The sequence below is a fragment of the Taudactylus pleione genome, unplaced genomic scaffold, assembly GCF_031769625.1.
Source record: "Taudactylus pleione unplaced genomic scaffold, aTauple2 ptg000894l, whole genome shotgun sequence".
Lineage (NCBI taxonomy): Eukaryota > Metazoa > Chordata > Amphibia > Anura > Myobatrachidae > Taudactylus > Taudactylus pleione.
This window is the reverse complement of record NW_028285295.1, coordinates 332,501-347,926: the sequence shown is the minus strand read 5'-3', so window position 1 is coordinate 347,926 and position 15,426 is coordinate 332,501. Positions and strand designations below refer to the sequence as shown.

General features: G+C 47.6%; 1 protein-coding gene across 3 annotated transcripts in view; it reads right to left on the bottom strand.

Moving 5' to 3' along the window:
- EML5 (EMAP like 5) overlaps positions 1 to 15,426 on the bottom strand; it is a 256,157-nt gene that overhangs the window by 167,848 nt on the left and 72,883 nt on the right. For all 3 annotated transcript variants that reach the window (XM_088459090.1, XM_088459091.1, XM_088459089.1), the window contains exons 2-4: positions 10,270 to 10,429; positions 7,375 to 7,473; positions 6,185 to 6,253 (exon numbers count right to left, since the gene is read on the bottom strand). In XM_088459090.1, the coding sequence (XP_088315216.1) occupies positions 6,185 to 6,253; positions 7,375 to 7,473; positions 10,270 to 10,429 (328 nt within the window). The remainder of the gene's footprint in view (positions 1 to 6,184; positions 6,254 to 7,374; positions 7,474 to 10,269; positions 10,430 to 15,426) is intronic.

Sequence of the window (15,426 nt, the reverse complement as noted above, 5' to 3'; positions counted from 1 at the left end):
CTCTCCTGGTGTAACCCAGGCACATATACTACTGTTCTCTCCTGGTATACCCAGGCACATATACTACTGTTCTCTCTCCTGGTGTAACCCAGGCACATACACTACTGTTCTCTCTCCTGGTGTAACCCAGGCACATACACTACTGTTCTCTCCTGGTGTAACCCAGGCACATATACTACTGTTCTCTCCTGGTGTAACCCAGGCACATATACTACTGTTCTCTCCTGGTGTAACCCAGGCGCATATACTACTGTTCTCTCCTGGTGTAACCCAGGCACATATACTACTGTTCTCTCCTGGTATAACCCAGGCACATACACTACTGTTCTCTCTCCTGGTGTAACCCAGGCACATATACTACTGTTCTCTCCTGGTATAACCCAGGCACATACACTACTGTTCTCTCCTGGTATAACCCAGGCACATACACTACTGTTCTCTCTCCTGGTGTAACCCAGGCACATATACTACTGTTCTCTCCTGGTGTAACCCAGGCACATATACTACTGTTCTCTCCTGGTGTAACCCAGGCACATATACTACTGTTCTCTCCTGGTGTAACCCAGGCGCATATACTACTGTTCTCTCCTGGTGTAACCCAGGCACAAATACTACTGCTCTCTCCTGGTGTAACCCAGGCACATATACTACTGCTCTCTCCTGGTGTAACCCAGGCACATATACTACTGCTCTCTCCTGGTGTAACCCAGGCGCATATACTACTGTTCTCTCCTGGTGTAACCAGGCGCATATACTACTGTTCTCTCCTGGTGTAACCCAGGTACATATACTACTGTTCTCTCCTGGTGTAACCAGGCGCATATACTACTGTTCTCTCCTGGTGTAACCCAGGCACATATACTACTGTTCTCTCCTGGTGCAGTCAGTGAAGTCACATTATGATCGCCTCCAAAATATTAATGGATGTTACTGTGCTGCAAGTTTACTTCATAGCGAAATGCTGATTACTCAGATGGCTTTTCCTGTTATTCATGTGTTTATCTGCTTTGCTGACGGACCCTCCTGAATACCACGAAATAAAACAATCTAAAAAGAGCTTCACTTTAAACCGTGATGGTTCCCGTCCACCAGGCATCCCTGTCTTTTATCACCAAGATCCCTACCTGACAGGAGAATAATCCGCTAAGAACAGCGGCACTTGTCCTTCACTGTAATTCATCAGACGCCCATAAAGCATCTGAGCCTCAGGCAATTACTCTAAGTAAGAGGCATTTTCTACTCCAATAAGAGCTAAATGGATTAGTGTCCACGTAGCCTCCTGCACAGGACAGAACGGCTGAGGCGGCATTATGGAAAAGCAATATCTTCCATTACACCGGAAGACCGATCAATCCTGTTCTGCAGTATAAAGGGAACGTCGCCCTCAGATGTGATCTCCTCACAACCATGTGCAATAGGGACAACTCTCAGGGCAGTAGGGATTGCTAGGGAAGGAAATATGGGGTAATATATCTAGTAATACGACACACCAGAATGTCGACATGGACAGGAGGTCACCATCTCAATTGTCAATAATTGCATAATATTGACATTGCTAGAACCTTTACAGTCGGCATGTTGACTACATGGTTTTGTATAGACATCTTAACAAACCCTAACCACAGCCTAACGCTAAACTCAGGTAACATCGACAGCTGCATACTGTCCATGTCGGCATTCTGAACGTGTACCTATTATAAATAACCAGTCTGCACCTCTCTGTGTATAACCAGCCCGCACCTCTCTGTGTATAACCAGCCCGCACCTCTCTGTGTATAACCAGCCCGCACCTCTCTGTGTATAACCAGCCCGCACCTCTCTGTGTATAACCAGCCCTCTCTGTGTATAACCAGCCCGCACCTCTCTGTGTATAACCAGCCCGCACCTCTCTGTGTATAACCAGCCCGCACCTCTCTGTGTATAACCAGCCCGCACCTCTCTGTGTATAACCAGCCCGCACCTCTCTGTGTATAACCAGCCTGCACCTCTCTGTGTATAACCAGCCCGCACCTCTCTGTGTATAACCAGCCCGCACCTCTCTGTGTATAACCAGCCCGCACCTCTCTGTGTATAACCAGCCTGCACCTCTCTGTGTCCACACTCTCTGTGTATAACCAGCCCGCACTTTCTTATCACTTTTTACTCTGTCTCCTAACACTGCTTAGTAACTAGACCCCTAAGAGATTTACTAAAGTGCAGGTTTTTAGAAGTGGAGATGTTCCCCACAGCAACCAAACGTGTAGCGTTCCCCTGTATTGTAAGAACCAGCACTGGGCTACCAGAGCCAGTCCTGGTAAATAGGCGAAAAACATGGCATGGGGTTCCCCCTATTTTTAAAACCAGAACCTGACTCAAATCTAGCCGATGTGTATTGCCACAGTCAGGGGACCCTTTCACCGGGTCTCCAAAGCCAAAGCATTAACACCCCAAAGTAGTCAGCAGAAGCCGGGAATCTTCAAGCACTAATTTGGGAGAAAAAAATTATTTTAAATATACAAATGAATTATGTTTAGGACTCGACCACTAATTATTTACTTTTGACTTAAAACATCTGACTGGACTAATTTTTTCCGAACTGTTTTCCTACCACACAATCTAGTCCAGCACTTTGTAACCATCACCTTAGTATGTTTCATTCATTTTGAATTGTTGTGTGCTCAGATCTACAGTGTCTTTACAGCACTCAGGTGTGTCATTGTGTAGCCAAGGTAAATGCCACAAGACAATGCTAGTATGGGATTTAAAGGACTCATTAGAGCTGGCTACAGATGGAATATAGTGCTAGCAGCGACAGACACTAGGGGGTATATTTACTAAAGTGAGAGGTTTTAGCTCAGCCACAACGGGCCTCCTAGCCACAACGAACCCCTCAGCCACAACGGGCTTCCTAGCCACAACGTCCCCTCAGCCACAACGGGCCCCTCAGCCACAACGGGCCTTCTAGCCACAACGGGCCCCTCAGCCACAACGGGCCCCTCAGCCACAACGGGCCCCTCAGCCACAACGGGCCCCTCAGCCACAACGGGCCCCTCAGCCGCCAAGAGCCTAGCCTGTAACAAAGATGCACCGTGGCTCCAGATGTGTGGCTAACAGGACGCCGGCACTATTCCGCCAGCTCAGGGCAGTGCCAGGGCGGAGCAATAATAATGGGAAATTATTTGCTAGTAATCAAAAATGTACTTAACATTTTTTTAAACTTATTATAGTCTTTTAGGATTAATAGCACATTACTTTATCTTTCTTCTCAAACAGAGAATAAATGTATTATTCAAAACACTATTATAATAATAATAATAATAATAATATACATTTTATTTAAATAACATCCAGTACTGCAATATATGGCCCCAATTATATATATGCGGGAAGAGGAGCTACCGGCGAGGAGGAAGCAACATGAAATTGCGCAGTCTGGCTATTTCCCCTGCGATGAGACTTAGCGTCATCCTGAGATGGCGTCAACGTTTTAACTAAAGCAGCGGAAAATGAGAACCAACAGAAAGAGTGGGACCCCAAGGAAATCATTGATTTCTCAGCAGTAGCCCCAATAATTAATCACACACACACACACACACACACACACGTTATAATAACCCGTTACCCTGGAAAATGGGATAATTAGGGGTTATCACTGCATGATAAATACAGTTACTGGGAGAAAAGCTACAGAGATAACAAGCGAAACTCTCCTCAATATTATACTTACATATAAATTCTACATTATTCTGATCATTGAATTTCAGGTTATTGGTTCTTGCACCTGAGAAGTTCTTTATGTTACGTTCCTGGCTATATTTGTACTGTGTGTATGGACTAGAGGTGCTGCACGCGGCTTTATATAGGCAGCACAGTCTACAGGAATTTCCCAACACTCACCAGCATATAGTAATAGAGCAGAGAACAAAATAGCGGTGTATGATTTATGTGTAATACCAGGGACTTGGGGGCCGGTTTAGTTGTAGTGAACGAGATCCCGGAGAGATTATTAGTGGGATCTCCACCACATCAGCTACGTAAATACAGTGATGTCCTGCCGTCTGGAAAATTAATATGGAGACGGTTACTTGCGACCTCTCAGGGACTCGCAGCTTCAGTGTGAATTTAAATATTTATCTCTCTGAATTATTTATCTGATAAATCATTTACAGAGTACACAGGGCAGAGACATGTTATTGAAATGGGGCCGTCTGTGGAATAATCCTCCCACTGTTTATCTCATTCCGTCCCCAGGAGGCGACGATCTGGATGTACCACGCACCGTGGGATATAGCGCAGTAGTTGGTTACACTGTGACGGTTTCCCTGCTCTGCAATCGTATGCGCCACCAAAATGGACACACACAAAATACGGATTTTGGGCCTGATTCATCAGAGATCGCAACAGCAACAGCATATGGAGATCGGACGATGGTGCGTACTGCGCATGCTTTCCAGTGCGTGAGATACTTTGCAGACTGAGGAATGGGATGTCAGCATTTGGGGGTGGTGACGTAGAAGTGGTTGGACAAACGCAGGCGTGCCTGTCCGTTTCAACGCCGCTGCATGGGCGTGCATAAATTAATCGCTGTGACGGCATACGCAGCTTGTGTGTTCACTGCATGCAACAAGGTTATCAATGTCTGAGTAAGGTCAGGGATGCTGTAATTGTGCGCGAGGGGCCGATGTTACTCCATGTGCCCGATATGTATACACAGGACTGTGAGGTATTACAGATGTGAGATAGCAGTAGTGGGTGTCTCTATGCTGGCTGAGCTGTGGTTGATGTTACAGATGTATACACAGGACTGTGAGGTATTACAGATGTTAGATAGCAGTAGTGGGTGTCTCTATGCTGGCTGAGCTGTGGCTGATGTTACAGGTGTATACACAGGACTGTGAGGTATTACAGATGTGAGATAGCAGTAGTGGGTGTCTCTATGCTGGCAAAGCTGTGACTGATGTTACAGATGTATACACAGGACTGTGAGGTATTACAGATGTGAGATAGCAGTAGTGGGTGTCTATGCTGGCTGAGCTGTGGCTGATGTTACTGATGTATACACAGGACTGTGAGGTATTACAGATGTGAGATAGCAGTAGTGGGTGTCTCTATGCTGGCTGAGCTGTGGCTGATGTTACAGATCTATACACAGGACTGTGAGGTATTACAGATGTGAGAAAGCAGTAGTGGATGTCTCTATGCTGGCTGAGCTGTGGCTGATGTTACAGATGTATACACAGGACTGTGAGGTATTGCAGATGTGAGATAGCAGTAGTGGGTGTCTCTATGCTGGCTGAGCTGTGGCTGATGTTACTGATGTATACACAGGACTGTGAGGTATTACAGATGTGAGATAGCAGTAGTGGGTGTCTCTATGCTGGATGTGCTGTGGCTGATGTTACAGATGTATACACAGGACTGTGAGGTATTACAGATGTGAGATAGCAGTAGTGGGTGTCTCTATGCTGGCTGTGCTATGGCTGATGTTACAGATGTATACCGAGGACTGTGAGGTATTACGGATGTGAGATAGCGGTAGTGGGCGTCTCTATGCTGGCTATGCGACGGCTTTGTGATTGAATTCATTAGCATTTTTAGCAGCAGCCCTCCATGCGTAATCACAGCCGCAATAGCAATCCGTAGTGAATCCGGCCTGGTGTAAGGGTGAATGGTTTTACACAACACATGGTGATATAGAACACCAGACACAGAATTATTATAATTATTATCATTATCACAGCTATCTATATTGCATGAAGTGCATATGGGCCCCTGAGCAAAGGGGTGCCCACGCCCCACACTCTGCACCCATTACATTTATATACTACCTTTTTCCTGGTGCTTTCTTCAGATATATGGCCGTCAAAGCTTTGGGCCAGTGTTACTCCTCCCTTCTCCCCCAGACTAGCTGACCTCTGCCGTATCCGGTTCCTGCTCTCAGCAATGTCTGGGCAGGTGCAGGACATTAGTGCATGGCGTATAGCGGAGCGTGTTACATCATACACGGCTCCGTCACGTATACATGCTGTATGTATCTTACGTATTGTGCCCAGCCGCGCTGCCACACTAAGTACAATCTGTGACTGTGTAGTCACATAGGCCTATTTCTTATACATGTATTATAGGTGACATAGTAGGTCTTACAATCCAAACATAGAATTTTAATCAAATAAATGAAAAGCAGAGAATAAAGCCCTGTCCATACCTTGATGTGCTTCACACCACAGCTCACCAGCTTATTGGGCTGATACAGGTCCCACGAGATGTCAAATATCTGAAATAAAATAATTTAGGCATAGATGGGGATTGGCATATGTGTGGTCACACTTTGCTGCGTATGGGCACAGTAACACCAATAAGACAGATCGCACAGGAAGAAGATTCCGACAGACAGCTACACACATACACAGCTACACATCATACACACACAGCTACACACATACACAGCTACACACATATACACACACATACACAGCTTCACACATACAGAGCTAAACACAGCTACACACACACACCTACATACACAGCTACACACATACACAGCTACACACACACCTACATACACAGCTACATACACAGCTACACACAGCTACACACAGCTACACACACACCTACACACACATACACAGCTACACGCACACACAGCTACACGCACACACAGCTACACGCACACACAGCTACACGCACATACACACACAGCTACACACATACACAGCTACACACATACAGAGCTACACACATATACACACACAGCTACACACATTCACAGCTACACACAAACAGAGTTAAACACAGCTACACACACACACCTACATACACAGCTACACACATACACACACACAGCTACACACATACACAGCTACACACATATACACACAGCTACACACACACACAGCTACACACATACAGAGCTAAACACAGCTACACACACACACCTACATACACAGCTACACACATACAGCTACACACATACACAGCTACACACACAGATACACACCTACATACACAGCTACACACACACAGCTACACACATACACACACAGCTACACACATACACACACACAGCTACACACATACACACACACATAGCTTCACACATACAGAGCTAAACACAGCTACAAACACACACCTACATACATACACAGCTACACACACACCTACATACACAGCTACACACATACACAGCTACACATACATACACAGCTACACACACAGATACACACCTACATACACAGCTACACACATACACAGCTACACACATACACAGCTACACACACACCTACATACACATACACAGCTACATACACAGATACACACCTACATACACAGCTACACGCACATACACACACCAGCCTCGTACCTGCCTATGCAAACACACAGAAGGAATGACTGTACCCTGTCGGTGTGACCCGGCGCCATAGAGAGCATCTTCCCTTTCCTCCAGTCCCACACGCAGATCGTGTTCTTGGAGTCCAGACCGACAGACACCAGGCACTGATATCCGCACCCAGGGGACCACAGCACAGCATTGAGAAGAGAGGAGAGCTCAGTTACATTGTGTAGGAACGTTAGGACAGAGAGATTATACAGGGGGGAATGTATCAAGCCTTATAGAGAGATAAAGTACCAACCAATCAGCTCCTAACTGCCATGGTATAGGCTGTGTTTGAAATATTGCAGTTAGAAGCTGATTGGTTGGTAATTTGTCACTTTCCAATTTATCAATTCGCCTTGGTAAGCTGTCACTCTTCTGGGCCACATACTGACTGATGGCCGCCCATTTTTACCTAATCAATGCTTGGAGCATGCCAGGGCGAATTGCAGAGGTCTTGAAAAAGGAGGGTCTGCACTGCAAATATTGGCTCTTTGCATAAACTTAATGTAATTGTCAATAAAAGCCTCCGACACTTATGTAATGCTGCAATGTTACCTCAGTATACCATAGTAACATCTGACACTTATGTAATGCTGTAATGTTACCTCAGTATACCATAGTAACATCTGACACTTATGTAATGCTGCAATGTTACCTCAGTATACCATAGTAACATCTGACACTTATGTAATGCTTTAATGTTACTTCAGTATACCATAGTAATATCCGACACTTATGTAATGCTGTAATGTTACATCAGTATACCATAGTAACATCTGACACTTAATGTAATGTTACCTCAGTATACCATAGTAACATCTGACACTTATGTAATGCTGTAATGTTACCTCAGTATACCATAGTAACATCTGACACTTATGTAATGCTGTAATGTTACCTCAGTATACCATAGTAACATCTGACACTTATGTAATGTTACTTCAGTATACCATAGTAACTTCTGAAACTTATGTAATGCTGTAATGTTACCTCAGTATACCATAGTAATATCTAACACTTATGTAATGCTGTAATGTTACCTCAGTATACCATAGTAACATCTGACACTTATGTAATGCTGTAATGTTACAACAGTATACCATAGTAACATCTGACACAAAGGTCTAATACACTTAGGGGTGTAGTTACTAAGCAGTGTTAGGATACAGAGTGAAAAGTGATAAGAAAGTGATAAGGTGCCAGCCAATCAGCTCCCAACTGTCATTTTTCAAACACAGCCTGTGAGATGACAGTTGGGAGCTAATTGGCTGGCACCTTATCACTTTTCACTCTGTCTCCTAACACTGCTTAATAAATAGACCCCTGAAGCAGCAAACTTTGTGAAAACCAATACTTGTGTCATTCTCATAACTTTTGGCCAAGGCTGTACTATGCCCTAAACAATTTGAAGGTTTTGGTATCATTTGTGGAAATAATTTATACATAATAATTCTCTAAGGTCTGAGCAGTCTCTATCATGCCTGCACAGCGGGAGCTGGAAGGCGCGCAGACTATCCCACTTCTAGGGAGATGGGACAGACCCTTAGCTGCACAGGAGGACCCGCCGGAAGGTAAGTATGCAGTTGCAGAAGGGAGGTGGAAGGATGGAGGTGGGGCAGAGCGGGCAAGGACCAGGTCAGCACAGCATGGCAGGACCGGGCAGAGAGGGGGAGGGCCATAGCAGGAGGTGGGCTGGAGCAGAGAAGCTGACAGAGGGCGGTGGGGCGGTGCAGTCAGGGGGCGGGGGCTGGCCGGGGACAGACCTGACGGATATATATATACTGGATACAGTGAGACTGGATTGTTATTGGTCAGGATGGCAGATAAGTACAGAAAATAAACAATATCACTAATCTAAAAGACTCCACCTCTCTGTTAGCTTGCCCCGCCCACATGAACACAGCGCCTTTATAACACTAAGCTCCTCCCCCATTCAATATAAATTGGCTGGTTTATCCCCATGGGTTCTCCCTGAATCTGACAACTCACTCCTTTCCTATATAAGGGTAAACACTATGGTGGGAATGTAATAATGTGCGTGATGCACACATCGCCAAGTTTCTGGTGAGCCTGCCTTATGTTTTTAAAGTGGCAATCATGTAAAAAAAAAAAAAAACAACTTTAAAAAATAGGTTGATTTTGCCTTTTAAATGATTGCCACATAACACATCAGGCTGATGCTCCAGGAAAAACCTGGCGTCGTTGTGTGATGCGAGTGGAGCGAGCAGTGCTTGAGCTGGCAAGGTGGCCCCGTTCTGTGCTCCGGCTGTAGAAGAGGAGAGATGTTCTGCACAAGTGACTCCTCGGATCCCCTGGCAGTAACGCAGCAGTCTGTGACCGCCGACATCACTGACAGAGTCGCTCCCCAGAAGGCGGTGTGAACGGCACTCTGGAGCCTCCAAGCACTATTTGGCTGACCTCTGCGTGTAGATACTGATCATCAGTTCCCCGACACACTCTCCGCTGCGCCCCCTGCATGTGGGGGAGGGGGTTGCATATGGGGGTGGGGGAGGGGAACCTCTGGAACCTTACATAAGTGGGGGTAGGAGGAGGAGGGGGGCAAAGAATTGATTTTTATATTGTAGGGTGTTTTATAAAACAGGGATTTACTGTACTTTTTACTATTAAGGGGGTGTGGGGGGTGATATTATTAGGCTTTATGACCACCAGGGGGTCCATTGCCAATGGGGGGGTTGGAAGTATTTCTTAGTGGTTCTGTTGTCAGTTAAGTGATTAATTAATTTTTTCATAATGTTTTCAGATGTGAATTTGATGAAATCTGCGCCATAGACGTAACCTGAGCATATTGTGGATTATACACAGATTTACCATGGAACAATTCATTGCAGTATTTATCCGTCGCGCTGGATTGCGGATCAGCATTGGCCATATACAGTGTGGACAGAACTACCTACCTGCCCATCCAAGTCAAATGCCAGGCAGGCGATGCCATGGGTGTGAGCGTCTTTCAGTATGGAGACAGTCTGGACAGAGTAAGAGTCCCACACACAGATATACGGCTCTTTCCCCACTTGTCCGGTGGCCACCAGCAGCCTCTCCGGGTGCAGCGCCAAACTGGAGAGCAAAAGGAGACTTATGTATCAAAGAGGAAGAGACAGGGAAAGTGATGTCGGCTGGAGTAGGAAATCTGGGCTACTGTCATGGCGTACAGCCCATACACCATTCCATACACCATTCCCTACACCACTCCATACACCATTCCCTACACCACTCCATACATCATTCCGTACACCATACACCATTCCATACATCATTCCGTACACCATACACCATTCCATACACCACTCCATACATCATTCCGTACACCATACACCATTCCCTACACCACTCCATACATCATTCCGTACACCATACACCACTCCATACATCAATCCGTACACCATACACCATTCCATACATCATTCCGTACACCATATACCACTCCATAAACCATGCCGTACACCTACTCGGCAGAATCAGGAGTGCTGTTATTTTATATACTCGTGAGGGAATGGTGCACCCAAGGGGCCCCTCCTGTTATCCATCCACACACAGTCTCAGTACTTGGAGTTGTCTTTACTGATGTGATATTGTCCATGGACAGTACCCAGTCACATTCATACATGCACACAACATAGTCACTCTCTGCCACCTGTACCACCCTCACACCGTATACTATAATCAGCCTCTGCCACCTGTACCACCCTCACGCCATATACTGTAATCAGCCTCTGCCACCTGTACCACCCTCATACCATATACTGTAATCAGCCTCTGCCACATGTACCACCCTCACACCATATACTGTAATCAGCCTCTGCCACCTGTACCACCCTCACGCCATATACTGTAATCAGCCTCTGCCACCTGTACCACCCTCACACCATATACTGTAATCAGCCTCTGCCACCCTCACACCATATACTGTAATCAGCCTCGGCCACCTGTACCACCCTCACACCGTATACTGTAATCAGCCTCTGCCACCTGTACCACCCTCACACCATATACTAATCAACCTCTGCCACCTGTACCACCCTCACGCCATATACTGTAATCAGCCTCTGCCACCTGTACCACCCTCACACCATATACTGTAATCAGCCTCTGCCACCCTCACACCATATACTGTAATCAGCCTCGGCCACCTGTACCACCCTCACGCCGTATACTGTAATCAGCCTCTGCCACCTGTACCACCCTCACGCCGTATACTGTAATCAGCCTCTGCCACCTGTACCACCATCACGCCATATACTGTAATCAGCCTCTGCCACCTGTACCACCCTCACGCAGTATTCTGTAATCAGCCTCTGCCACCCTCACACCATATACTGTAATCAGCCTCTGCCACCTATACCACCCTCACGCCATATACTGTAATCAGCCTCTGCCACCTGTACCACCCTCACACCATATACTGTAATCAGCCTCTGCCACATGTACCACCCTCACACCATATACTGTAATCAGCCTCTGCCACCTGTGCCACCCTCACGCCATATACTGTAATCAGCCTCTGCCACCTGTACCACCCTCACACCATATACTGTAATCAGCCTCTGCCACCTGCACCACCCTCACGCCGTATACTGTAATCAGCCTCTGCCACATGCACCACCCTCACACCGTATACTGTAATCAGCCTTGCCACCTGTACCACATACTGTAATCAGCCTCTGCCACCTGCACCACCCTCACACCATATACTGTAATCAGCCTCTGCCACCTGTACCACCCTCACGCCGTATACTGTAATCAGCCTCTGCCACCTGTACCACCATCACGCCATATACTGTAATCAGCCTCTGCCACCTGTACCACCCTCACGCAGTATTCTGTAATCAGCCTCTGCCACCCTCACACCATATACTGTAATCAGCCTCTGCCACCTGTACCACCCTCACGCCGTATACTGTAATCAGCCTCTGCCACCTGTACCACCCTCACGCCGTATACTGTAATCAGCCTCTGCCACCTGTACCACCATCACGCCATATACTGTAATCAGCCTCTGCCACCTGTACCACCCTCACGCAGTATTCTGTAATCAGCCTCTGCCACCCTCACACCATATACTGTAATCAGCCTCTGCCACCTATACCACCCTCACGCCATATACTGTAATCAGCCTCTGCCACCTGTACCACCCTCACACCATATACTGTAATCAGCCTCTGCCACCTGTACCACCCTCACGCCGTATACTGTAATCAGCCTCTGCCACCTGTACCACCATCACACCATATACTGTAATCAGCCTCGGCCACCTGTACCACCCTCACACCATATACTGTAATCAGCCTCTGCCACCTGTACCACCCTCACACCGTATACTGTAATCAGCCTTGCCACCTGTACCACATACTGTAATCAGCCTCTGCCACCTGCACCACCCTCACACCATATACTGTAATCAGCCTCTGCCACCTGTACTACCCTCACACCATATACTAATCAGCCTCTGCCACCTGTACCACCCTCACACCGTATACTGTAATCAGCCTCTGCCACCTGTACCACCCTCACACCATATACTGTAATCAGCCTCTGCCACCTGTACCACCCTCATGCCGTATACTGTAATCAGCCTCTGCCACCTGTACCACCATCACACCATATACTGTAATCAGCCTCGGCCACCTGTACCACCCTCACACCATATACTGTAATCAGCCTCTGCCACATGCACCACCCTCACACCGTATACTGTAATCAGCCTTGCCACCTGTACCACATACTGTAATCAGCCTCTGCCACCTGCACCACCCTCACACCATATACTGTAATCAGCCTCTGCCACCTGTACCACCCTCACACCATATACTAATCAGCCTCTGCCACCTGTACCACCCTCACACCGTATACTGTAATCAGCCTCTGCCACCTGTACCACCCTCACACCATATACTGTAATCAGCCTCTGCCACCTATACCACCCTCACGCCATATACTGTAATCAGCCTCTGCCACCCTCACACCATATACTGTAATCAGCCTCTGCCACCTATACCACCCTCACCTCACACCATATACTGTAATCAGCCTCTGCCACCTGTACCACCCTCACGCCGTATACTGTAATCAGCCTCTGCCACCTGTACCACCCTCACGCCGTATACTGTAATCAGCCTCTGCCACCCTCACACCATATACTAATCAGCCTCTGCCACCTGTACCACCCTCACGCCGTATACTGTAATCAGCCTCTGCCACCTGTACCACCCTCACACCATATACTGTAATCAGCCTCTGCCACCCTCACACCATATACTGTAATCAGCCTCTGCCACCTATACCACCCTCACGCCATATACTGTAATCAGCCTCTGCCACCTGTACCACCCTCACCTCACACCATATACTGTAATCAGCCTCTGCCACCTGTACCACCATCACGCCATATACTGTAATCAGCCTCTGCCACCTGTACCACCCTCACGCAGTATTCTGTAATCAGCCTCTGCCACCCTCACACCATATACTGTAATCAGCCTCGGCCACCTGTACCACCCTCACACCGTATACTGTAATCAGCCTCTGCCACCTGTACCACCCTCACACCATATACTGTAATCAGCCTCTGCCACCTGTACCACCCTCACGCCGTATACTGTAATTAGCCTCTGCCACCTGTACCACCATCACGCCATATACTGTAATCAGCCTCTGCCACCTGTACCACCCTCACGCAGTATTCTGTAATCAGCCTCTGCCACCCTCACACCATATACTGTAATCAGCCTCTGCCACCTGTACCACCCTCACGCCGTATACTGTAATCAGCCTCTGCCACCTGTACCACCCTCACGCCGTATACTGTAATCAGCCTCTGCCACCTGTACCACCCTCACGCCGTATACTGTAATCAGCCTCTGCCACCTGTACCACCATCACGCCATATACTGTAATCAGCCTCTGCCACCTGTACCACCCTCACGCAGTATTCTGTAATCAGCCTCTGCCACCCTCACACCATATACTGTAATCAGCCACTGCCACCTGTACCACCCTCACGCCGTATACTGTAATCAGCCTCTGCCACCTGTACCACCCTCACGCCGTATACTGTAATCAGCCTCTGCCACCTGTACCACCATCACGCCATATACTGTAATCAGCCTCTGCCACCTGTACCACCCTCACGCAGTATTCTGTAATCAGCCTCTGCCACCCTCACACCATATACTGTAATCAGCCTCTGCCACCTATACCACCCTCACGCCATATACTGTAATCAGCCTCTGCCACCTGTACCACCCTCACACCATATACTGTAATCAGCCTCTGCCACCTGTACCACCCTCACGCCGTATACTGTAATCAGCCTCTGCCACCTGTACCACCATCACACCATATACTGTAATCAGCCTCGGCCACCTGTACCACCCTCACACCATATACTGTAATCAGCCTCTGCCACCTGTACCACCCTCACACCGTATACTGTAATCAGCCTTGCCACCTGTACCACATACTGTAATCAGCCTCTGCCACCTGCACCACCCTCACACCATATACTGTAATCAGCCTCTGCCACCTGTACTACCCTCACACCATATACTAATCAGCCTCTGCCACCTGTACCACCCTCACACCGTATACTGTAATCAGCCTCTGCCACCTGTACCACCCTCACACCATATACTGTAATCAGCCTCTGCCACCTGTACCACCCTCATGCCGTATACTGTAATCAGCCTCTGCCACCTGTACCACCATCACACCATATACTGTAATCAGCCTCGGCCACCTGTACCACCCTCACACCATATACTGTAATCAGCCTCTGCCACATGCACCACCCTCACACCGTATACTGTAATCAGCCTTGCCACCTGTACCACATACTGTAATCAGCCTCTGCCACCTGCACCACCCTCACACCATATACTGTAATCAGCCTCTGCCACCTGTACCACCCTCACACCATATACTAATCAGCCTCTGCCACCTGTACCACCCTCACACCGTATACTGTAATCAGCCTCTGCCACCTGTACCACCCTCACACCATATACTGTAATCAGCCTCTGCCACCTATACCACCCTCACGCCATATACTGTAATCA